The sequence below is a fragment of the Typopeltis vanoorti genome, chromosome 5 (assembly GCF_054136105.1).
Source record: "Typopeltis vanoorti isolate ZY-2024b chromosome 5, IOZ_Tvanoo_1.0, whole genome shotgun sequence".
NCBI lineage: Eukaryota > Metazoa > Arthropoda > Arachnida > Uropygi > Thelyphonidae > Typopeltis > Typopeltis vanoorti.
This window is the reverse complement of record NC_143553.1, coordinates 28014847-28041370: the sequence shown is the minus strand read 5'-3', so window position 1 is coordinate 28041370 and position 26524 is coordinate 28014847. Positions and strand designations below refer to the sequence as shown.

The 26524-nt window shown below is 34.1% G+C and overlaps 1 protein-coding gene across 2 annotated transcripts in view; it reads right to left on the bottom strand.

The window, feature by feature from the left end:
• The window catches only part of Rrp5 (Ribosomal RNA Processing 5), a 681802-nt gene that overhangs the window by 526041 nt on the left and 129237 nt on the right, over positions 1 to 26524 (bottom strand). For both annotated transcript variants that reach the window (XM_090392300.1, XM_090392301.1), the window contains exons 8-9: positions 10461 to 10571; positions 9069 to 9269 (exon numbers count right to left, since the gene is read on the bottom strand). In XM_090392300.1, coding sequence (XP_090248426.1) covers positions 9069 to 9269; positions 10461 to 10571 — 312 coding nt within the window. The remainder of the gene's footprint in view (positions 1 to 9068; positions 9270 to 10460; positions 10572 to 26524) is intronic.

Here is a 26524-nt window from a genome sequence, read left to right as displayed (position 1 = left end):
GACTGATAATTTTATAGAATTACTATACACAGAAGAATGGGGTGCTTAATGGGTCAAAGCTGTATAACTGAGAGGAGACCTCCACATAGCCTTTAAAGGAATGTGGAGAACCGACCTAGGCTCCTGACCTAATGTCCAATCCTCACCTTCTCGTGGTGCACCCTGTTGGGTATCTACCTGGATAAAGAACAAACGAGGATGGGCTGGCAATTTGGGATTTAGCCAACCAAATTGTATTCCTATTGGTTAAACCAAAATAAAAAATGATGGTACAACATGACAAAATTTCATGCCGGCTGGGGTGTCGCCTGTTTAAACAAGGCCCTCCGTTGTTTTCGCCACGGAACCAGGGCAAACAGCAAAAAAGTTAGCTTCTGGAACAAATCTGAAAATACACCCCAACTCAACATCACTGGTACTATGAGAGCTCTACTCCAATCGTCTGGACTTCGTCCCTCTGTCCAGAGTTAAAGATCAGTACTATCAACACAAGAAGCCTGAATGGCAGAGAAATGGAGCTAGCGGAGGAATTAGATAAGTACCAGATCGACATAATAGGGGTGATGAAACAAAAAAGACAAAAACTGGTGAGATCTTTCTGAGCAATAAATACAAATGTTATATTCAGGCAATGACAATCAAGGAAAAGAAGGAGTAGCCATAGTATTAAACACAAAATACGAGGCTCATCTTCTTGAATGGCATGCAGTGTCAAGTAGAGTGATTTGGGCAAATATGAGAATGGGGAACTGGACAGTTAGACTTATTTGTGCCTATGGTCCCACAGAAGGTTCTACTAAGGTAGAAGTGGAAGAATTTTTTGAGGCTTTAGAAAATGCTACTGACACAATGAAAACAGAAAAGTTGGTCCTTGTTGGGGATCTAAATAGCAGAGTAGGAAGTGATTGTCAGATATATAAAAATGTTTTGTGAAAATTTGGAGAAAAGAGCAAAGCTAATAATAATGGCAAATACCTGTTAGATTTCTGCTCAGGACAAGAACTGGTTATTACTAACACCATGTTCCAACATAAATATGTGCACAAATTCACATGGAGAGAAGAGGCAAGGAATAAGAAAAGTCTCATTGACTATGTTATTGTTGATAGTGATGTTTTCTCCCTGGTGCAGGATACCAGAGTGTACAGAGGATTTGAAATTGATCACTATTTAGTCTTGAGCAGGATAAAATTGAATTTCATATTGAAAAGAATAGCATCTAAGAAAGTTTTAAAGTGAATAAAAGTTGAGCAGCTCTCAGATGTGAACTGTAGACTAAAATACACAAAGATTATTGAAGAAAAAATAAAAGAGTTTGAGAACAGCAACCAAACCTTGGAGATTCAGTGGCAAGCCTTGAAGAAAAACTTGATTGATTCAGCCAGAGAGGCATGTGGTAAAGTTGCCTGCAAGGATAGAAAAATTAGAACTGCATGGTGGATATAGGAAGTTAAAGAGGCAGTGAAGGAAAAGAAGAAAGCATATCAAATGTTCCTGGCAAATAAGTCAGCTTGTGCTCTTAGAGAATACAGAGACAAATGTAAGAAAGCTAAACAGTGTGTAAAACTAGCTAAACAAAAGTGACTGGAGAACTTTGGAAAGAATGTAAAAAATAAATATCAAGAAGGTGGCAAAATATTCTGGTGGTTGTTGAAGAAGCTTAGGAATGGAGGAAAGAGTGCTGTAAAAGGAGTTAGAGATGATAAAGGTGACATGAAAACCGGAGAAAAAGATATCCTTGAAGTATGGAGTAATTACTTTGAAAATTTGCTAAATGAAACAAGCAGTGATGACAGCACAGTGATAAAAAATACTGACCAGGCATGCAGTCAGGAACACATATCCATACTTGAAGCAGAAAAAGCCATCAAAGGCTTGAAATGTGGAAAGGCAGCAAGAGTAGATGATATTCGACCAGAAATGTTGAAATATGGTGGTATAAAAGTCTTACAGTGGCTGCACTGCATAGTTCAGTAAGCCTGGACAGAGGGACGAATTCCAGACGATTGGAATAGAGCTCTCATAGTACCCATATATAAATAGGGAAATAAAACTGAATGTGAGAATTACAGAGGTATATCCCTACTGAGTGTTCCTGGTAAGATATATGCAAGTATACTTTAGAAACGGTTGAGAAGGATTGTGGAAGAAAAGCTTGGTGAAGAACAAGGTGGATTCAGGTCAAATAGAGGCTGTCAGGATCAGATCTTCACTTTATGACAAATAGTGGAGAAATCATGGGAATATAACAAAGATCTGTATTTAAGTTTTGTCGAATTGGAAAAGGCATATGACAAAGTGTCAAGATAGAAGCTATTCAATACGCTGCAGTTATATAGCATCAATGGGGCATTATATCAAGCAATACTTAGTCTTTATTTGAGTTGTAAGTCAGCAGTTAGAATTGAAGGAAGTACAGGAAGATGGTTTAATATTAAATCTGGTGTGTGACAAGGATGTACATAATCCCCACTGTTATTCATTATCTATATGGATCACATTATGAAGGAAAGTGGTATTAAACATGATATCAAAATTGGAGATGTTATTGTCAGCTCTTTGCTTTATGCGGATGATGTTATACTTCTAAATAAATCCGCTACAAGTCTGCAAGATTCTCTGACTAAATTGAATAACTGTTGTAATAGATATGGTATGAAGGTCAGCAATAAAAAGACAAAGACAATGAAAATAGGCAGAATCGCTGAAAATGTCAACTGTGTTGTGAATGGAGAACCTGTGGGACAAGTGAAACATTTCAGCTACTTAGGCACAATTTTTACTGAAGATGGTAAATTAAATATGGAAATAGACAACAGAATCAACAAAGCTGGTATGGTAGGAAGTCAACTGAATAAATTCATATGGAATAAGAGAGAAATTAGTCGAAACACTAAATTAGCTGTATACAAGATGGTGTTCAAACCAGTTTTAACGTATGGATCTGAGAGCTGGGTCAGTAGTAAAACACTTGACCAAAGACTAGAGACTGCAGATATGAGGGGCCTGAGAAAGATTAGAGGCGTGAACAGATGGCATCAATGGCAATATTATATTAAAAACGATTATATTAGGAAAGAACTTGAAATTGTCAGCATTCAGGAATGCATTAGCAGAGCTAATCTCAGGTAGTATGGTCACTTAAACAGAATGGACGAGGAAAGATTAGTAAAACAAGTGTTCTCTGCCAAGTTGACAGGAAAAACGACCAAGAGGAAGACCAAGATATAGGTGGATTGATATGGTACAAAGTGTCTTAGATGATAGAAATATAAGATCTGATAATGTTGGAGTCTTGACAAGTAACAGACTGATTTGGAGGAAAATTATAGATAGGAAGTTAGTAATGATGTAAATTTTTCATATAGTACTATCATATCCTGTACACCCCTTGAGGGTACTTGGCAGGAATTTGATGATGATGGTGATGAGAAGAATGAAAATTTGTTTGCATAGATAGAAGTTGTTTTAAAGTAACTTTGTCTATTGTAAGAGACTGGTTTAGAAGAAATTATAAGATTATAAAATTACTATAGATAGTGTTATGAGAAGTAGTTTGCATAAAGAGAATAATATATATATATATATATATATATATATATATATATATATATATATATATATATATATATATATATATATTGAGTGAAGACTGGAATTTATGGGTATAGTTAATCAAGGCATGATAATTCCTAAATTGTGAATGGGCTGATAGTTATTTAATTTAATTGCTTAATTTTTGTGTCACTGGTATTTTGTTGCATGTTTAAGAAAATGTCCTAAAGAAAGCTTCCTCTAAAGTGTTTAACTTAGAGAGGAGTAACAAATAGCATTTAATTAGTGTATAGTTTGTATGATGTTTCCGTATAAATAAACATGTTTGTTTTATTTGCAAAGTGTGCCGCTTGATCTTTTATGCAATGCACTGTTCTAAATAAACATGATCCTGTGAGCAGGGAGTTTAAAATCAGGTACAATTTAAAGTTAAGAGTTAGCCATGACTGTTAATGATTATCGAGAACGGCCTTAATATAAAAAGCGAACTTTACTGGAAGTATTGATATTTCTTATGCCCCAAGGAGACCTGTAGTGGTGCAGTCTTTAATATAAACAAATTTCTAGAGATCCACGGTATAAGGAAGGAATAATGAAGGTAGAGCAAAAGATAATAAAGTTAAATAGAGTATATGAAAGGATTAGATAAAGATAAAGTCAGGATAAAATAAGAATAGTGAAGAACAGAGATATAGAAGAAAGGTGTAATAATAATAATAAATCAGAGTATATAAGTAGATATAGTAGAGGTTACAAAGGCAGACAGTATAATAATATTAATATATAGAGAACAACTTAATATTACAACAAGCGCAAGAAATAAACAATAAAATGAAACATTTACACGTTTCATATACTTCTACAATTGGTCATACGTTTGCTGCTCTAATTTTTCTTATACCTACATCTCTCAATTCTTCATTAATTCATAATTCTAACCAAAGCTCAAAAACAGAAGAGGAAATGTAAAAATTGGTTTCAGTTTGTTTTGCAGCATATTGAGTATTTTTAGTAATCTTTCTCTTATCCACATAAATTTCAATTGGCTTTCCAGATACTAGATATGCTTATTATTTTATCTACTTCCATATTTCATCTGCCATCTTCATTAAAAAACTGTGCCTAAACAGCTGAAACATTTCACTTGTTCTACAGGTTATCCACTATAAATGCAGCTCATGTTTGATCCTACCTATTTTAGTTTTATTTTAAATGCGGATTTTTTCATATCAAATTTGTTACAGTTATTGAAATGACACCGATTTCCATAAATTAAGGAACAAAGAGAAAAATTATGGTAACTTAAAACCTGTATGAAGGATTTTTATGCAATTTAGTGAAAAACAAGATATGGGATGTGAAACAAACAGCCACAAAAAGTGTATATAAATCGTTTAATTCAATAATAAATGGGTACTTAAAAACAACAGTCAAGAACAAAAGGTCAAAATAAGATTGTCAAAGTGCCTCAATATGGCATATGATCACCCTAACAGCAATACAGCACTCATAATGATATTTCATACTGTTTATAATGGGGTCGAAGAGCTCAGTGTAATAACAATCATTGCTCCTACAAAGTACTTCTAAGTCCCTCATGGTTTAGGGAAGTGGGATTGAGAACAGCAACTCTACCCAGATATGCTCAACAGGATTAAAGTCAGGAGGCCTGGCGGGTCAGTCTATGTGTACGATAGTCTCTTATTGATGATACTGGTCCACAAGCTTCATCCCCATGAGAACAAACATTATAATCTTGTAGAATATCTCCTCTCACATCTGCATACAAACATAGGAGTCCAGGACCTTGTCTCTATAAACAGCAGCATTCATTGTTCTGATAGGAAGCACATACAGGTTAGTGCAACCACCCAACGAGATGTCTCTCCAAAACATCACACTACCTCCACTATTGACACGTTATCAGCCCTCAGTATCTGTGTCCCTTTCACAGATACTAGAGGGGTGATATTGTATCCCTGGTCCTCTCTGGATCAGAGCACACCTAGTATCTGCTTCATAGAGCAAATGAGGACTCATTAATACTGACCCCCCATTGATCTCGAATCCTGTTGACATGGAGCCTGGCAGATTTCAAACGTTCTCTCCGGTGGTGGGTGGAAAGGGATATGCAGACTACCAGTCGCCGAGCATACAGACCACCATTTGTGAAGCCTTCTGTGCATGGTGGAAGCAGATACCAATGCTCCTGTAGCTGACGTGAGGTTAGATTGTAGATGATTTGGGGTATCATTCTTGTTTTAGCCAGAAGATGATCAGAGATATCAGTCACCCACTGCAGGCATAGCCCATGACCTTCTTTCACAGTATCTTCAGGATGCTATTCGTGACTGTTGGAATTGGTTCCACAGTCTGTGAACCAATTGTAGAACTATGGAATGACTCTGGATACCTCCACCTGACTTTGGCTACTCTCTAGTCATACAGTGGCTTGCCAACTGAATTTATCAGTTAAATGATATCTTGCAGCCATATCCAAGAATTCTGCTATCTTGTTCTCCTTCCAGATACAAAATGGAAAAAGACTCCACTCCAAAAGAAACACATTTATGCTGTGGCTCATTTGCAAATATCACTGACAGCAGCACTCATTTGTACACAATAACCAGATGCAGCATCACTTTTTAAATAATATACCCGACATTCATATGCTCACCTCCTCCCCCAAGTTATTACAATTTTTCTCTTTGTTACTTAATTTATGGAAATCAGTGTATTTAAAGAATAAAGACTTGTACTAGATTCATTTAGGAGTATAACATTGCCTGCATAATGTACAGAGCTGTGATGAATATCTCCAATTTTGATATCAGGTTTAATCTTACACTAGTTCTTACATTTGATTTTACATTAATCCATCTTTTTATACATCCTTCAATTCTGTCTGACTTAAAACTTAAGACCAGGCCATTTTTTATCAAGTACTCTAAATAATTTCCCATTTATGCATTGTGACTGTAGGGTTTTTGAACAACTTTTCTCTTGGCACCTTACCATATATACACCTTAACCAGTTACAAAAGAGATCCTTGTTATATTTCTGCGATTTTCAAACTATTAGTAATAAAGTAAAAATATGATCTTGACAACCCCTATTTGTTTGTTCTTCTCCAAAGTTCCTTCTACGTTTTTTCTTAATCTCTTCTTGAAAATGCTTGCATTAATCACGTTTAGTAGTGAAATAAACTAATGTTCCTGTAGTGCAATTATTCTGTTTTCAACTATTCCACTGTTTTAACAGCTGGGTTTATTTACTCTTCTGGAATGATATTGATGCTATATTCCAATCATCTGGAATTCAATCTTCTGAATAGGCCTTTTGACTTAAGCAGTGTAGCCACTGTAAACTTACGAGGGTGGTCTGAAAAGTTCTCGGCCTAACAATGAAAAAATGAATTTATAATTTCAAAATTATTTTTATTTTTCAACATCATTTGCCTTAAGACTAATACATTTATTCCAGCGACTGCAGCGCCATTATCCCGTCCCTGTAGTGGTTCTCAGTAACATCTGCAAAATACCCCTCTACTAAAATCATCTCTTGATTCGAAGAAAAATACTGACCAGCGAGGAAGAGTTTTAGTTTTGGGAAGAGACAGAAGTCAGAGAGAACCAATCTGGGGAATAAGGTGGATATTCCAACAATTCATAATGCAGATCTCTTAATTTTCATATTGCCAAAACACCTTTGTGAGCAGGTGCATCTGTCCTGATGAAAGATGATTTTTTTTCTTCTGCAAACCGGGTCTTTCCTCAGAAATTTTTTCGTCTAGTCTGGTTAAAAGATCGAAATAATATTCCCCAGTTACTGGTTTACCCTTTTCAAGATAATTAATAAACAAAATGCCTTTAGCATCCCAAGCACCAACAGCATGACTTTTTCCTGCTGATGGAACCGACTTTGTCTTCTTTGGCACTGAACAACCGGCTTCTGTCCACTGTTTTCACTGCTGTTTGGACTCTGGTGTGTAACGGTGACTCCAAGTCTCATCCATAGTAATAAAGCGATGCACAAAATCAGCTTTATACTTGTTAAAACACTCCAAACACTGTTCAGAGATTTTCATGCAAGTGCGATTTGATCTGCTGTGAGTAAGCGCGGTACCCATACTGTGCAAAACTTTTTCATTTTGCAATTCTTCATGCAAAATATATCCTTTGCGTTCTTTTGAAATGCCTATAGTCTCAGCAATTTCATGCACTTTGACTCGCTGGCCATCCAATACCATATCATGCACTTGATCAATGATTTCTGGTGTTGGCATCAAATAAGATTTCTTCCTTTCTGGATTGCCTTTAACTTCTTGAGTCCACAATGAAGTTCTGAATAATTTCTTTTATCCCTACAGACAACTTAGTCATATCCTTTCTGGCAAAGATGTCTCCCAGAATTTAGTTCCTGTTTTCAAACTCTTGAATTTTTAATCCAATTAAATTTATGCATTTCATGCTATATGTCTCTATCTGAGTGTGGATATGCGTATCTGAAAGCTGATCAAACTTTGATGGATTTTAAAGTTTTCTTTTTAATATGACATTCCTTTTTATCCTAAATAAAACTAAATGTGATCATTTCCTATTTCAAATCTCATATCTTAAAAATATTTAGTTACACAGTTAATACTTAACTGTGTAAATAACACAGTTAAGCTCTGTCAACACTTCCAGAACATTTTACCGCCTCTATGATATCATTCCATTCTTTTCAAAATCATACCATGGTTTTTTCTTTAGCTACTTTTACATTTAGCTTAGCTTATTACGCTTTTCTCTGTATTCCCTCTGGGTAAGTGATTTACCTGTCAGGAGCTTTCAATATGATTTCATCATTTACAGGACTGCTTCTAAATTTCTGAGATCACCATGAAGTTCTGGTTTATCTATCTTAGCATACAGTTTCACAGCATGCATCCCTGTCTAAATCAACTAACATTTTCTTTAGATTTTACCATCAGGTTTCTTGGGTTTGATGTCTGTTAACAAACTCCTGCTTTTCTCCAATAATATCTGTATTATTAATGAAGTATGTGATTAATTTCCTATGTGAAAATAATCATAGACTTCAATTTTATGAAATCACATTCCAGTGATTTCACAAAACTTAATGGCCAAGGTCACTTATGTAATTCTCTCAGAGGATACCACATGGAAACAAGGTTTTTGCAATCAATATTTGCTCATTCTCCTGATATAAGATATGAATGCACACTGTTAACTGTGTTCCCTGATAATGCAAAATATTGGAAGATAATTAAATCAGTTTACATTTTTAGATCTGTTTTATTTCCATCATGTCTAAAAATGAATAATAACATCCAAGATACATAAATTATGATTATTAAATAATTAGAACATTCCCCAAAGGATGCAAATATCTATTTTAAAAATGAATCTTAAATATGAAATTAAGATTAAAAAAAAAAAAAAACAAGTGTGTGTACATATATATATATACACAAACACATATACAGAGAGAGAGAGATTCACTTTACCATTGCAAATGCTTTAATATCATGATCCAGTTTGAGATAGATTCCTCGTTTATCAGCACCAACAATTTTTGCTTCTTCTATAATACCTCCAACTTTAAGTGCTCCAAATCTTTTTTGAATATTCTGTGGTGCTAGTTGAGAATGCAAAGTCAAATAAACATGCTTTGTGATAGGATGTACATATAGTACAGTTCCAGAAACCTATGAAAATTGATTTTAAAAAATGTTAAAATTCACTGTTGCACCAAGTTACAAATAACAGTTTAATTAACATAATATGCAAGCAAAATAAGTTCAAAACGGAGCATCCTTTTACACATTAATTGTTGATAAATACTTTCAAATATATAGATGACACTGCATGGCCTTACTGACTAAGCCTGACTAACTTAGTTGTGCCTTAAAAAAAAGCATAATAAAGTCTCCAAAGATAAGAATAAACTTATAAATCCTTTTTCTATAAGTGACATGCAGCAAACAAAAATTCAACCATTGAGAGAGCTCAGGTTCTGTATTGTAAATTTTTTGTTCTCAATTAAATTCCATCTAAGATGCTGTTGAGATAAGATAATTACAAACTCTAATTCATAATTTAAGGCTTATACAAAAATCATTCCCAAAGTTGTTAGCAACAAGTGCAAAAAAGGAAAGAAACTATTAATGCTGCTTTCATCTTGCATACAAAATACCCTTGCCATAATAGATAACTCAATAACATATGAATGAATAAGTCAGTCATATCATGTGGAAATGTTTTTCTTAATAAGGGAAATGGTACATAATTGGAATGATGGTGATTCTAAATGTAATATCAAGCATCCCACAAGTATAATGCATGAGCATTAGTTCCTTATGAGTTCTTCATTACAAAGCCCAGATGAACAGACTGATGGATTTCACTTTTTGGACATCTGATATTACTGCGAAACAGAATTGTTATAACTCAATTACCTTTCCAACATAACCATCTGTCATACTTCTGAGAGTGGGTAAAAATCATTGATTACATCAAATAGCTGATGACACTGATCTCCTTGCAAAAGTAGCACAAAATCTAACTGAAATAGCAAAAATACTCAAGGAAAAAAATTTTTCTAAAAATTGCACATACTTCAAAAATAAAAGAAAAGAAAATATGAAGGAAATTTGATGGTTAGCTTTGACAGTATACCTATAACATTGCCATTAAAAAATTTTCCCATTAAGTAAAATTAATGTAAAATGAAATAAAATTTATTCATACAATTATCTATGTAATTCCAAAGTGTTTGCTAAACTCCAACTTGGGTTGGTATCTACAAAGTAACTTTGCAATTTCTTAAAATCAGGATATCGTGAAATTTCATGAGTATATTTTAAAACTACCCACACACAATACCATGAAGTACTCACCTCCTGCCCAATATTATACTGATTAGGAACATCCCACATATCTTTCAAATGATCTTTTACAATACAACCAATGTGACCAAGACAATGAACAACAAGTCCTTCCTCGTGTATCTGAAAATAACAGGTATATCAAATCTAAGCATACCCAAATAATTCCACTTTGGAAAAGAAGAAAAATATAAATAATAAAATAAATACAACTGTCATTGGCAAATTGTTAACAGGCAATTTATTACACTTAGTAAAATAATGGAGGTAATTAAGAAAATGCAAAAGAAATATATCTAAATATCCCACAATAAGTTTTTTTTTTTTTTTTTTTTTTTTTTTTTTACAATTCACTTCATGTTAACTTGGTTTATTTATCTGCATATTAAATGTTGGTTTAATAAAGAACTTTGTGAAAGATTTATGAAAAATTTATGTATGAATCAAAATTATTATGTGTTTCTCTACTTGAAAGAGAAATTTTGAAAGAGTGGCAAAGTTAAATCACAGCAGAGATTATCTGTGGGCCTACAAATTCAGAAAATGAGAAATAACATATAAGATAAACTAAATGAAGGTGAAGGAGCCTTTGGGAGAACATATATAATAGTATCTACAAATGTTCTTAGATACTTGGGAGAGAAAAAAAAAGTATGTCATTAGAAAAACTCCTTAATGTTTATAAAAATCAAGGAATGGAAAATACATTAAAATCATTAAAAATGAAATTTCAGTGAAAATGAAAGCTGAAAACTCATTTCTTCTTTCATAGCTTGACTTTTTTTCCAATAAACCTGGGCACTGTTAGTGATTAGATGGAGTGGGTATGCATTCATTAAAAAATGCCTACCCATAGGCAAAATACACAAATCAGAAACAAACTTTTCAATGAGTATAAATTTTTACTGGAATATTGTCCATAATCCTTTCATTTAGCTAAAATTTATTTTCCATTCACTACAATCTTCTGGATTTTCATCCAACAGATTTTAAAAGTTTAGACAAACTAATGTCATTTTTTTTCTTACACATTTTTAAGACAACATTAAAAAATCCAAGCTCTATCCCACAGTTTTTAAAATGTGACAGTTGTTTTTTTGTTTCTTATCCTATGCATTTGATAAAATTGGTTTTTGTATCAGTTTCTGTATCAGATTGAAAAATTTTATTCTAGTTCTGGTCAAGTTCCCGTTGGCAGTAATCTGTAGACTCCCAGTTCTTACAGCTTCATCTGCATTTTCCTATGTTTAAAAAAAAAAAAAAAAAAAAAAAACTCCAGTTTAGCAGAGTCAATCCGCAGGGTTCGTTAAAAGAGATGTCAAATCTCAACATTAAATGACTCCTGATGGATAGATTCATCTCAACTTCCTGCATAAAAATCAGAAAACGTGATAGAGATACAAATAGTCAGAAATCATCACAAAGAAAGTGTTTCCACCCACGCACAACAGGATGATATTGGCTATTTTGAAGCATAATTAATAATATGACCTTTGTCGATATGAACATGTGTAGTGTACATTTCTGCAGTAATAATTATATCGTTTGCTCTCACTACAGCAAACACCATTATCAGAAACTGTAAATATTATAATTTCAATACTACTACCAAGAAGTCCTATCCAAATCCCACAGGGACAATGCTGTGTTAAGAGGAATTTGCTATAAGAAACTATTCACTATAACAATCTCCTCATACTTTCACTACAGGTCTGCTATAGTGAGAGAGTCAGTGTTATCAATTTCTTTCTTTTTTTTTTTTTTTATTTGGTTAGGTCAAGAGGGTGAGGATAATTTTTTGTGGGGAAGTGGGGGTTGACATCTCTGAAATCATTTATGAGTCACACAAACATGATCATTAACAACCACCAATATAAGCATTATTCCTACTACTACTTCTATGCTGACAGATAAAGCTGTAAATGATGGTTGTATTGCGTGTGTGTGTTTTTGCATTTTCCTTCCAATAGTAACCTCACCAGGAGGTAATTTATTCTTACACGATCCATTGCATACATTACATGTAGCTTCCAAGCTTTGTATCAATATTCATATATACATTTATATTTTTACATCTAGATGTACATAGTCCAATCTTTACATCTATCTGTCAGTTTAATGAGGCAAGGGATCTTGGTGTATTGGTGGATAAGAATTTAAAGTTCAAAGGTCACATAGCAAAAGTTGCAAATTACATTGACATGTAAGGATGAGGAAGTCATTTTGCCTCTTTATAAGGCTTTGATAAGACCACACCCAGATTACTGTGCACAGATTTGGTCTCCTGATTTCCAAGGGGATAAAGAAGCTGTGGAAAGGGTGCAAAGAAGAGTTACAAAGATTATATCTGGATTATGGGATTTAGATTATGAGGACAGATTGCGAATATGTGGATTACAGACTCTAGTTAACAGGAGAAAGAGGGGGTGATATGATAGAGGTCTATAAACTTTTGAATGGGTGTTATAACATTTCAAATGATGCAATTTTTCATTATATGGAAGGTGGGGAGAGAACAATACAAATGCATGATGGTGATTCCAGGATATGGAATCTGTGTAAGTAGTGTCTTAGTTTTCCCATGTCCCATTAATAACATGGTTAAGCCTGGAGAAATGGTATGTTTTTTCAGCTGGTGTCTGATTCTGATGCTTGGCAAGAATTCTTTCGTTGTCGATCCATTTTTTTAATGTTTTTTCATTCTTCTTCCCACAAGTCTAGGCTTCTTTCTTCTACAAGTGTTTTTATAGCAGATTTTGAGTACTTTTGGTAACTTGATTCTAGCCATAAGTTTCTAGCTGCTTCTTTAGCCAGCTGATGCACTCTCTCATTTGCTGCTAACCCCAGTATGCATGTTCATCAAACAGAACTTGACTTTCCATCCAGATAGAGTGAGATTCCAAACTATATTTCTTGTCTGTTCTATTAACGCTGTATGGTTGTTCTGGTTTTTTATGTTGTCTAGAGTGCTTCTATTATCACTGTAAATTGTTGCTGTCTTTTGATGAAAGGTGTTGAGTTCTAATTCCCAGAGATATTTAAGTGAATGAACTATAGCAAGTCGTTCTGCTTGGTTGTTGGAACAGAGAGGATGCAGTCCAGTCTAGAGCAGTGTGTTCTTGTATAATGGACTGCCTGTTGTATGTAATGAAAGAACAACCAAAAGTTCCTTCCGGTTTATCCGGTATAATCAAGTTTGTCTTGTTCGTTTTTTCATTTGTCATGTGTCATTTCTGTGTCATCTTTGTATCGCCACTGAAGAGTTCTTTGTTCTGCATGCAGATTGAGTCAATTACATTGTTCATATCAATTTTGCTGGGAATAGCATATATGATTAGCTTTGGAACATGTTTCTTACTGGGAAAATGATCCTTTCTAATAAAGAAGATGTACTGTGTGCTACGAAAAAACAAGCTGAGAAATTATGTGAATATGCCAATTTAAACAGACAGCATGGAAATGCAGCAAATGTAATGTCTACTTTAGTGTAGAATGCTTTTTCCTAAAACATACATCAATAAAAAATATAAAAACTTGAAAATTAGTAATGTAAAAAATAATGTGAAAACTTGAAAAATAGTTCATAAGGGGTGTTTTTCCTGACTTGTCAGATTTAAGTGTAAAATTAAGGTAAAAATAAATAGAAAAACGAAATGTATCGACTTCTATTCATTTGATCCACGTTTTTAGAATTAAACTGTCAATATTAATTGCAATAATAAGAACATCAACAAGTACGATTGTCACGACCAGCTGCAGGGAGCCACCCATCACGTAACATGTATGTTACAGCATGGCAGCGTGAGTTGCCTGCACACCAAATGGCTCTGAAGGTAAAGAGATGTGTGGGTTATATATGCTTCAAGAGGCCCCGGGCTCAAAACTAGCACGAGTTAAATACAACTCACATTGCAGTTAATGTTTTACTGTCTGACCACAGATCCAAGACCCTAGTCTGGCAACTTGCCAAGAAGAGTCAATTCATGCTGAAGGGGAAAAAGAAATAAGGCGATGTGCAAATTGGTCACCAGCACACAAAATCCCGTGCTTTATACGTGACATTTTCCAACTGTTATACAAGCAAAATAGTTACCTCTTTAAAACTACAATGTTTTAAAGTGGTTAAAAGAAAAGTTAATTTCCGAAGTGTAATAATAAACAATTCATCCCACAAGACGGACTGATTACCCTATTATCGGAATGGACTCACCTTCTTCTGACATGTGCAGAAGTGACGAAAGGTCTAGTATCTGTGGGCATACAATTATGTCTGCAACTTGTGTGCATTCTTCTGCTGGCCAGTTTGCTTGTTTTGGGAGATGAAAAAACACAGAGATTTCTAAGAAGAAAAAAACTCTGCCACCTTCAATTGAGCAGCTACTAATTCATTTCAGTTGAAAAGCTATTTAATGTGTGTGTGTGTGTGTGTGTGTGTGTGTGTGTAAAGTGGGGGGGGGTGCAGAGCTTCCCCTGCTGGAAACCTCTTTTTTGTACCCCCTGAAAACAAGCAAACTGGGATTTTCTAGTTATACTATTTAATTCCTTTCTCTCTACAGGTCACATACCAAGTGAATTTGTAGACAACCATACTGTTCACATTCCAAAACCTAATAGTGATCATCCCTTAATCTACAACTGTAGAATTATTTCTCTAAAACTAACTACAAGATCATTTTCCATATTATCAATAACAAGTTCTAAAAGCAGGAATGTAACACATATTCAAAAGCATACACATATAGAACTTCAAGCCAAGCACTACAAGTTTTTGTTAAATCAATACAATACAGCAAATTTGCCTATATTCTTAAGGAGAACCCTTGTTTTGGAAACACTGGTTATTCCTGTGATTAAATATTAAAACATGAAAATATTAATCACAGGAATAACCAGTATTTCCACACCAAGGGTGCCAATTAAGAATACAGGCAAATTTGCATTTTTGAGGAGCAACATGAAAAATTTTCCGAACAACAGCATCTAAGGTTGCTATTTTATTTTATTTTTTTATTTATAATGTCACTTCCACCCATGAAAGGTTGTAAACTTATAGTACATATTGTGGGAAGTCTAAGGATTTCTTTCTTTTTTTTTTTTATTATAAAATTAAATTTTATAATTTTTGTATATAGTTTTTTATTTTATTTATTTTTATTTTTTTAATCATTTGGAAACCCAGCTCTAGAGACCAAACATTGAACTTCTCAAGCCATTCTAATCCTCCAATAAAAGAGATGGTGGTCTCATACCAGGAGATGAAATTCGTCTACAACAGACATCAATGCCCATAGTGGAAAGGGACTCAAGCTGTTGGAAAGTTAGTATACAAACCACTCAGTTAACCAAGCTGGCAAGTTGCAATCTATTCCATCTAGTTAATCTGCTATTAATTTTGATCTGTTTCATCTAGTTAATATGAGAAGGGAGGAAAAAAATCCTACTGTATCCTCAATAGATCCGAATTAAGCATTTGACAATGTTCAGCAATACTTTCTGGTCTGCATCCTCCAGTACACTAGAATGGGCATAAAGGCTGCTATCTATAATTAAAGGAGCCTGTGATAATAGGTACATGCCTCTAATATTCAGATTCTATTAAATCCAATCAAAATTCAAAAAGGAGCCAAGCAAGGTTGCCAGTTCCTCTTAGTTCCTTGCTATTTGCATTGGTTCTGTAACTATTTGGCGGCAAGTCAACAATTCATAAGCTGTGAGAGGGAGATGTAACATGCACTCTGAAGGATAATGACTGAGTACACATATTTTAATGGTATTTTGAAAAAAAAAAAAAAATATATATATATATATATATATATCAGCAAATTCAGTGGATTAGCAGCCAATGTCAACAAGACAAAATTAAAAATTTTTGGAACATGGGACCTCAGCAACATTCTCTGTGAACTAATCCCTAAAGGGGAAGCTTACCATACCATAAGCAGCAAAACTTAAGAAGGTTGAAAAATTTGGCCACTGCCTCTTCTTCTAAAGTTCTGTGGGGCTTTATTTAAAACCACAATTTTCCCTGCTCAGTTGTACATTGTTATCACAGAAGCTGAAAGAAAAACAATTATATAACAAACCTATACAATTTTTTGGCATAGCCAGCACTAAGATTATAAAGGAATTTCTTCAACTATCAAAAGAGAAGCTTCAGGCTTCCAGTTCAAAAATATTTCAGGCAAATCACACATGTACAGTCCATTCTCCAGTACTACCTAAGTTTTTATCTTGCACTATCTGGAACAAATGATAACAATGGTCCAAGATCTGAGTGTGTTCCTGAATACTCAACCTTGAAGCTGCTCCTTCACTTGGCTCCGACATTCTATTCATTAGTAACAGTAAAACCTGGTATAAGAAAATATTTAACTTCTTTCACCACAAACTTCCACAGTTGGGTGCTAATAATGATATTATTTAATACCTTAATAAATTCCAGGGATATTATACAGAAAGAATCCTGCTTTAAAAATTGTGTATGGTTGCTAACTAGTAAATGCCATCATATGGAGGTACTTTAACATTAGAGATCCAATCTGTGACATTTGCTACAAACTGGAAACAGTCAAACACATTCTACAGCTACTTGCTTCAACTGCATACTTGAAACTATGTCATGTGCTGGACATTCCACTGCTCAAAGCAGAACAAGTTTTCTTCAATATCCATGCCATTTAGCAATGGGAAAAGAATTTTAATAGTCATATTTTATGAATTAAAATATTGTTTATGGAAAGTTACAAAAACCATTTTGAAAACCAGGAATATGACATATACATAAATGCATTATAGCAATATATTATGGAAATTCTATTGTTGCGTCAGACAATTTTATATTTAGGAAGAAGCATTGTAGGAAATATCAAAATTTTTGCCAGGTTGTCCAGACCACCCATGTTATGCAATATTCATTAGGAGAATATAAAATGTCATCATAATCATAAATTTCCTGTCAAGTAGCCTGAAGGGGTGTACAGGATACTATAACAATAGTACATGAATAAGTTTACATTATTACTAATTTCCTGCCAACAATCTTCAAATTAGTCTATCACTTCTCAGCACACCAATCCTGTCACATCTTACATATTTATCTTAGGATGCTTCTGATTGTATAAATCCACCTAGTCTTCCTATAAGTCTTTTTCCTGCCATCTGGGCATCAAACACCTGTTTTACTAACCTCACCATTCCCATTCCCTTACACCTTTAGATTAGCTCTATTTTCACACAGCACTGAATGCTAACAATGTCAAGTTTCTTCCTAATATTCAATTTTAATATGATTCTGGCATTGATTACATCTGTTCACTCTGAATTTTTCTCAACTCTTATATCTGATGTATAGCCTCTCAGATCCACAAATTAAAATTGGTTTGAACAGTATCTTGTATACTCATAGTTCAGTGTTTTAGCAAATTTCTTAAGCCAACTGAGTAAATTTATTCAGCTGGCTCCACACCATACCAACTATGCTTATCTTACTGTCTATTTCCATGTTAAATTTGCCACATTCACTAAAAATTATGTCTAAATAGCTGAAATATTTTATTACTTAAATAAAGAGCCAATAGGCTCTTTATTTAAGTATATAAGTTCTTTACGCTATACCCTCAGTATTAATTTGGTCTACCTACTCACTGATGAGACCTCAATAAAGGTTGAAACCGGTCTGGGTAGTGACCTTCCTCATGTATAACATCATACATCTCCTAGGAGATGTGTTTTACATTATGGGAAATACTAAGAATAGTAATCAGAGCTTTACCCACCACTGCTACGAGTTGCCCTAGTATGTACTATGTACTACGTGCTTTAGCTTACGCTAGTATCTGCCAATACTTTTATAGTCTACTATATTCGGTATGAAACTCTTTGATTCCGATCTTATAGTTTCTTATTCGGTTTTGAAACAATGTGGGATTTAATATCCCCATAATTTAAATAATGAAATATTTTATTTGTTCTATAGGTTCTCCATTGTGGTTGACGTTTTCCATGTTCCTGCCTATATTCATAATTTTAGTCTTTTTACTGCTAAGTGCCATGCCAAATTTCTTGCACCTTTTATTTGTTTTAGTTAAAGAATCCTAAAGACATGCACTGGATTTGTATATGAGCAGAACATTACATGAATAAGAGTGCAGATAGTGTGCATCCTTACATTAAACCTGATTTTGCATAATTCATAAAAACTATATACTGCTCTGCATAGTGTTCCATTTACTCCATACAGCTTTATTCTTGGCACCTTGTTGTATACTTTTTATGCATCTGCAAACATAAGTAGAGATGTAATATTCCTATGATTTCCATACTAGTTATTGTAAAGTGAAATATGATCCTAACCACCTCTATCTTAGACCTGAATGCAAGCTGTTCAAGTTTCTTAACCTCTTCACAAGTATGCTTGCATAAATCTGAAGCACTTAAGAAATTGCTCTGAAATTCTCATCTTTTTATAGATGAGAACAATGAGTGCTCTACCTTGATCATCCAGAATTTGACCTTCTGACCAAGCATTGTAAATTATGCAATGTAGCCACCATAAACAATTTTTATACTTCTATAGTAGAATGTGTAAGGATAAAACAAAACTTTCACTTCCCCTTGAGCACTCAGAATATATACAAAGGTTAGTCTATCCCTACTTAAGGAGCAAATACAAAATGCGTACAGGATCTTAGTGTGGCTAATGAGAACTGTTATGACCTTCACGTTAAGCTTTCTAAGCTGTTCAAGGCCTGATATTTGGCCATTCGTAGAGTGCTTATTAGCCGATAACGAACAGAATACTTACAAAGACAATACGAAAAGTTTAATAAGGAAGCTCAACAATCTTGCAAGGAAGAAAAATCTTCAGCAACTTCCAGCAGATAAGGTGATCCACAACTTCTCAGATTATAGACTTTTGAACATTGAAATCAAAATTTTAAGTGTAGGGTTTAATTTTGAAATTACTCCAGTAAAAATCATCTATGCACAGTTAATGACAAACACTGAATTTGCCATCAAAAACTTTCCCCGGTTGAAGTAGATAGCATTAGATTAGAGGCCACTGCTTTACTTGAAAATGCAGGCCTTCCATTAAGGAGAAAAAGCAGCTATGAAAATGTTAAAACTAAATCAAAACAGTAATAGTGAAAGCAGACAAGGGCAATGCTGCAGTGATCATGAACACAGACGCAATAATAATAAACTGACTACAATAATAATAAACTGAAAATCTGATACAGCAACTTACTTGCCTATAGTAAAAAACCCTACAGAATCAATTAAAAACAAAACTTTAAGCCTGCAAGAAAGCGTTACAAGTTGGCCAACTGAAACTGTCTACACTAAAAAAAGTTTTATCTGCATACACCAAGACTATACGCCATACCTAAGGTCAATAAACCTGAAGCCCTGTTGTGCCCCAATTTATGGACAATTTATGCAATTTATGGATAATTTATGCGACAATTTATGGCATCCATAAATTGTCGCATGACCCAAGCACTGCCATATCTATCCCTTTCAAGAACATTCTTGTGATGATAAGAAGTACCACTTTCACTCCAGATTAAGTGTTGTCTAGAATTGAAGGAGAGACTAAATTGACTTATCTGTAAAGAGTACATTAGCCCACTGGTGTCTTGTCCAATATTCATGGATACAACATCACTGAAAATGTGCTCTACCAAGAGCTGTGGATAAATGGATGCAAACTACAGGCCTACTCGTGCCAGACGTCTTGCCACAGTTCGTAGAGATATCCATGCACCTGTGCTTGAATGAAGCCCTTGGTGCATCAATTATGTTTTGCTATTACAGTGATACCTCGGCTAACGAGTGAACCCTGCTAACGAATTTTTCAGCTAACAAAGATTTTTTTCACTGTTTTTCGGACTCAGCTAAAGAATGTTTTAGTGGATGCATGCACTAACATAAAGCAGCAAGCATGAACGGTCAAGCCATTCCAGGAGCTTATCTTTTCCATCTGTATCAGTGTGACAAAGAAATGAGCTGACCACATCACATAGGGGGAGACCCACCAACCTGACTGGGTTGTTTACGTTCGAGACAGCGAGAAGCGAGATACCTCATACCAGTGTCAGTACGGTGCACGATCCGTGTGGCTGTGAATGCGAGAGGTAAGTGTGATGTAATTTATTCTTTACTTTACTAAATTCTACTATGGGGGATTAATTTATAATTAGTAAATTCTATTCTTATCTAATTAAATAAATAATATGCTATATGTCATATTTCTTTTATATTTTTCAGAAAAAATTTTTCTTAACAATGGGTCCAAAAAAAAAAAAAAGAAAAAAAGCAAGCGACAAACCCAAGGGAAGCAGAAAATCGTTCACAATTGAGTAAAAGAATGAAATAATTTCAGCATATGAAAGAGTAGTCAGAATTGTGGATTTAGCAGTCAAGCATGGCATAGCATCATCATCAATAGCTACAATTTTGAAGGAGGAGGAGGAGATTAAGGCAGCTTTAGTTGCAGCTGGTGTGAAGACAAAGCTGAAATGAACAGACTTTGTGCCTTGATTGAAGACAAGTGTCTGAATCACTTTAAAAACATTCTGAAAAAAAGAGAAGTTCAATCAACTTTGGACAGATTTTTGACTTCTCCTTTAGCAAAGAGACAGAGGTCAGCTACTGAAGAAGAGGAGACTTACCTTGAATAAACTTCGAAAATTTGGAAGACGAATAGTAAAAACATTGTGTACATATTTTCAGTTTAATAAAGTGTATATAATAGTGTAAAGATCGTTATTCATTCTACTTTCCATTCTCCTTCATCTAATTGGGTAGCTGTTCATCTCAGCCTTTGGTGAGTTTTTTGTCCTTTTATAGTGTGCTTTTTACTATTTTACAAAACTTATCTTTAAATAATAGGCAACATCCAGAACGAATTAAACGATTTTCTATAGAAACCCACGGGAAATCACGTTTCGGCTAACGAATGTGATTCCGGAACAAATTATCTTTGTTAGCCGAGGTATCACTGTATAATCAAAAATCTGTCTTCATGCTTCACGGTAGAGTTAGGTCGACCTCTTAGCAAATATTTGGAACACATTCCACTGGTTTCAAAAATGCTGCTCAGAGCCTAGATACAATACTATGTGAGATTCCAAACTCTCTGGCAATATCAGTAATTCTGCAGCCTTCTTTAAGCTTTCCAATAATTCTTCCCCATGTGAAATCATCTAGTAATGTCTTTAAGACATTACATGACATCCAAGTTTGTAACTTTATTCCTTCATGAAAAGAGCTTCCTTCAAACACAATTCACTTAGCACAACCTTATGCCTTTTATCCTGTTGAGTGCTATCAGGTGACCCCTTTGCACGTAATTCGAAATTTTAAACATGTAGCCACTTTCTACTCGAAATCATCAGTTACACAAATTACCACAAGTTGATTGGTCTGAATTTGCAGTTGTAATTTTCAGAAACAGTGTTCGTCCTTAGGTTATGGACACCAGTGTATATTCACATCTTTATTTTGAAAGATGTATTAGTCAAGATGTTCATATCCTAAACAGATATCTAGAAAGCACTAACCATTATTATTAGCACTGCTCTTTTCTATCAATTTTACTAAAACATCAGTGACCAGTTTTTCTTTATTTATTTACCTTTCTTTATGTGAGATGCCTTTGCTAATGAAAGATTTCCACTTTTTTCTTAGAATTTTGTGTGGAACCATGTGCACAAATAAGTTTCACAGTTCAATCCCCACTTTTAAATCTATCGCTTAAAATTGTGTGACATTCAAGATCATCATCTTTGTGTTTGGTTTGAATGTTAACTACTACATCTTCATTTCCATGATCACTAATGCCTGAATATAGCATCCTATGAATTCAGATAATGACCATTTCCATAATGCATAGCAATATACACACATCCAAAAGGAAGTGTGCTGTGCATTATGGAATACTACAGTAATTAATGCTAAGTCATGAACCTCTACAAAGAAGTAGCATAACAAATGAAGATACTTCATGTGCACACCGTTTGCTTATACTAGAGTAAAGGATTAAAACAGTAATGTAATTTCTTGTCTACTATAATTTAGTTAATAACCAAGCAAAAAAAAAAAATTTTTTTTTATAGGAAGTTTGTAATAATGTAAACTTCTCATTTAGGACTATCAGAATATCTGGTATACCACTTGAACAAAACATATTAGGAGTTTGATGACTGACTCATGCAAACTTCTGTACTTAATTTCTTTAAAGGATAAATAATTTGCATAAAGTAACAAGCTGATGTGTATATCTCCAGTTCTGATATGAGGTTATTCATCATCTATATAGATGATGAATAACAGTATAGCTATATGGCATCCTTGTCGTAAACATGATTTTATATCAAACCACATTCCTGTACCTTCTTTAATTATAAGCACAGATTTAGAACTTAAGTATAGGTTATATACTGCTCTGTATAATGTTCCATTTGTACCAACATTCAGAACAACTTTTCACTTTGAACCTTGCCATGTCTTATTAAAGACTACAATACTTAAACATCATGTAAGTATCATGTGCACTGGAGATTGCAAAGGTGAAAAGAACAAAACTAGAAAACAACTGGATAGAGTTCTGTAAGTGAGTGAGAGTGATACAGATATGTAGTGATATGGAACAGTTTTTGGAACTAGTGAGAAAAAGTTCCATTAGTAGCAATTTTTCAGTAAGAAAGATGTTTAAAAGTTATTTAGCTGTTATGTTAAAAGTAACTGGAATAACAGTTGCGGAAGAATATGGGAACATTGGAACTTGATAAATGAAGTTTCTCAAATCGGAAGAGAAACATTTATCAGATATTAAAAAGTTCCATCAGTGCAGTAATGATTTAACAGCTGTCCTGGATACAGCCAGCTGATTTTTAAGTGTTTGATCAATTTTTCCTTGGGAATCCTTTGTACAGGAAGAGCAGGGGGGGGGGGAGAATGTAAATCTTGAAGAAAGATTTCAGTGGGATTTTTTGTTTCTATGAGGAATGTTAGAACAGTGTTCGAATTTGAAGCTTTTATTGTCAAGTCTGAACTTTCTGAATCTTTAAGAATAGGAAATCCACAGTTATTTCCAACAAAAAGTGATTTTTAAGAGAACTTTTTCCACTGAAGAATAACAAACTGTTATTTTATTTTCAAGAGAAGTCCAGGTGCAGTTAAGATCAAATAATGTTCTTTTTCAGCTGGTATATTTTTAGACTCAAAAACCAGATAAGATGAGATTTGCTATTTGTTTTTTTTTTAGATTTTAAGACACAAGTTTCTGTTGTTGCAGCAAAGGTCAGAATATTGCAATTTTTTTTAAAATTGTATCTTAATATTATTAAACTGTTTTTTGTTTTTTATATATAGAAGTGTTTATATATATATATATATATATATATATATATATATATAAAATCAAAGGGTGTATAGGATACTTTGACAGTACTACATGAAAATGTTACACCATTACTAACTTCCAATCAACAATTTTCCTAAAAATTAATCTGTTATTTGTCAAGACTCCAACATTATCAGGTATTATATTTATGTCTTTTAAGGCAGTTGTTACTGTATCAATCCATCTATATCTGGGTTCTGGTTCTTTTTCCTGCAAACATGGTAAAGAACAAGTTTTAATAATGGCAAACTGTGAGCAGACATACATAAATACAAAATGAATAATGGAAAAACTCACATAAAAAGATTATTTAATAGTATAATTTTCGCCTCTGTGTCACAGGCATCTTCAGTACATTTAAAGCTCAAATTAAACAATAACTGACATTTCCAAAAAAGCGCCACCTAAGTAGCTAGTGTAAGATAATTAAAAAGATCAATAAATTTCCTAACAAATAAAATAAATAAATATAAAAATAAAAATTATATATGCATTAAAAAGTTAGGAAAGATTAGCTGAATTATAAAGTTCTATCTCCCATAAAGGGTTAGACGTCTGTAAACTATCAGATCTGTTTAAGTTGAGTGAAGTAAAGTTTCATATGTTTCTTTATAAAGCCGTTCCACGAGGAACCAACTTTTGTGAAGGACTCTTGTCTTTTACCAATGAACTCTTATGTCTAGTGATGATGGCATGTTCTGCAAGTCCAGACTGTTCAGGTTCAAGGTATTGAATATAAGACTGGTGTTCTTTTAGCTGAATAGAGGCAGATCTTCCTGTTTGTCCGAAATAAGATGATCCACCAGAGCAAGGAATCTGGTAAACGCCTGGATAATTAAGATGTGGAAATATGTCCTTAGGAGAAGTGAGAAAGATGGAGATTTTTCTTGAATGGTCGAAAGGCAACAAAAATATTCAGTGGTTTTAAAACTTTTGCTATACATTCACTAATGCATTGTACATAAGGGATAGGAATGCACGTTATTTCTTCTGTATTTGAAGAGGAAGACATACTACTCATAGCTCTTTTGATGAAGGGATTCTTATATCCATTAGATAGAAAGGAAGAAGTAATATATTGCAGTTCTTTCTGTAATAGATCATCTGAAGAACAAAAGGAGTGGGCACGATGAACCAGTGTTTCAATAGTTCCTGCCTTTTGACTGGGATGGTGATGAGATTCCGCATGGATATAATGGCCTGTATGAGTCGTCTTTCTATAGACTGAGAAATGTAGGTTACCATCTGGTTGGCAGAGAATTAGAAGATCTAAAAAGGCAAACTGCTTATTTGATTCTAGTTCTAGGGAAAATTGGATCCGTGGATGAAGTGCATTTAACTTAGTGAGAAACTGCTGAAGTTCATCAGAAGAGCCTTTCCATATAGCAAAAATGTCATCGACATATCTGAACCAATGACTAGGTCTGGGAGAAATGTTGTCAAAGATATCAAATGTTGAAAAATCCATCAGGGGCACCTTATTCGGCGCAACGGCAAAATCGTGTCCATTTGATAAAATAAAACATTCACTATCTGTTAGTGGACATCCGGAAACATTTCGCCGTTGCGCCGAATAAGGTACCCCTGATGGATTTTTTCATACCATAGACAAAAGTATTCGATCCTTATCCCAAAAAACAGCCATCAGGTTACGTTTCTTACTCTGAATTTAAAGCATTGAAATCACTTAAAAATAACAATAATTTAATTATTACAAAAGCTGACAAGGGGAAGGGTATAGTTATTCAAGATAGGAAGGAATATGAGAGAAAAATGCCTCTATTACTCCGCGACTATTCAACTTATAGGCCTCTTACATCGGATCCTACCGGGAGTCAATTGAAGAAACTTAATTCTCTTATAGATAATGTATCTACATGGAATGAAGATCAAAAGAAAAAACTTAAAACCTTATTCGGTCGTCAACCTAGATTGTGTGGTCTTCCGAAAGCTCATAAACCAGGCATTCCATTGAGGCCAGTTGTAGATTGCATAGGTTGTCCCACTTACAAAATTTCAAAATTTTTATCAAATCTTCTCACTTCTTCAACTAGAAGAACTGATACTTATATAAAAAATACTTTGGATTTCAAAAATAAAATTTCAGATCTTCACTAGGACGTTTCTGATATCACGATCAGTTTAGATGTTTCTTTATTTACAAATGTGCTTCTTTCGGAAAGTACTGAATTACTACAACAGGAATTTCCTTCAGACATTGTAAACGTATTTGATTTTGTAATACATTCTGGTTATTTTTCCTTTAAAAATAAGTTGTATCAACAAATTGAAGGAATAGCAATGGGCAATCTTCTTTCTCCTACTATCTCCAACTTCTTTATGGAACATTTTGAACAATGTACCTTTGACAACATTTCTCCCAGACCTACTCATTGGTTCAGATATGTTGATGACATTTTTGCTATATGGAAAGGCTCTTCTGATGAACTTCAACAGTTTCTCAATAAGTTAAATGCACTTCATCCACGGATCCAATTTTCCCTAGAACTAGAATCAAATAAGCAGTTTGCCTTTTTAGATCTTCTAATTCTCTGCCAACCAGATGGTAACCTACATTTCTCAGTCTATAGAAAGACGACTCATACAGGCCATTATATCCATGCGGAATCTCATCACCATCCCAGTCAAAAGGCAGGAACTATTGAAA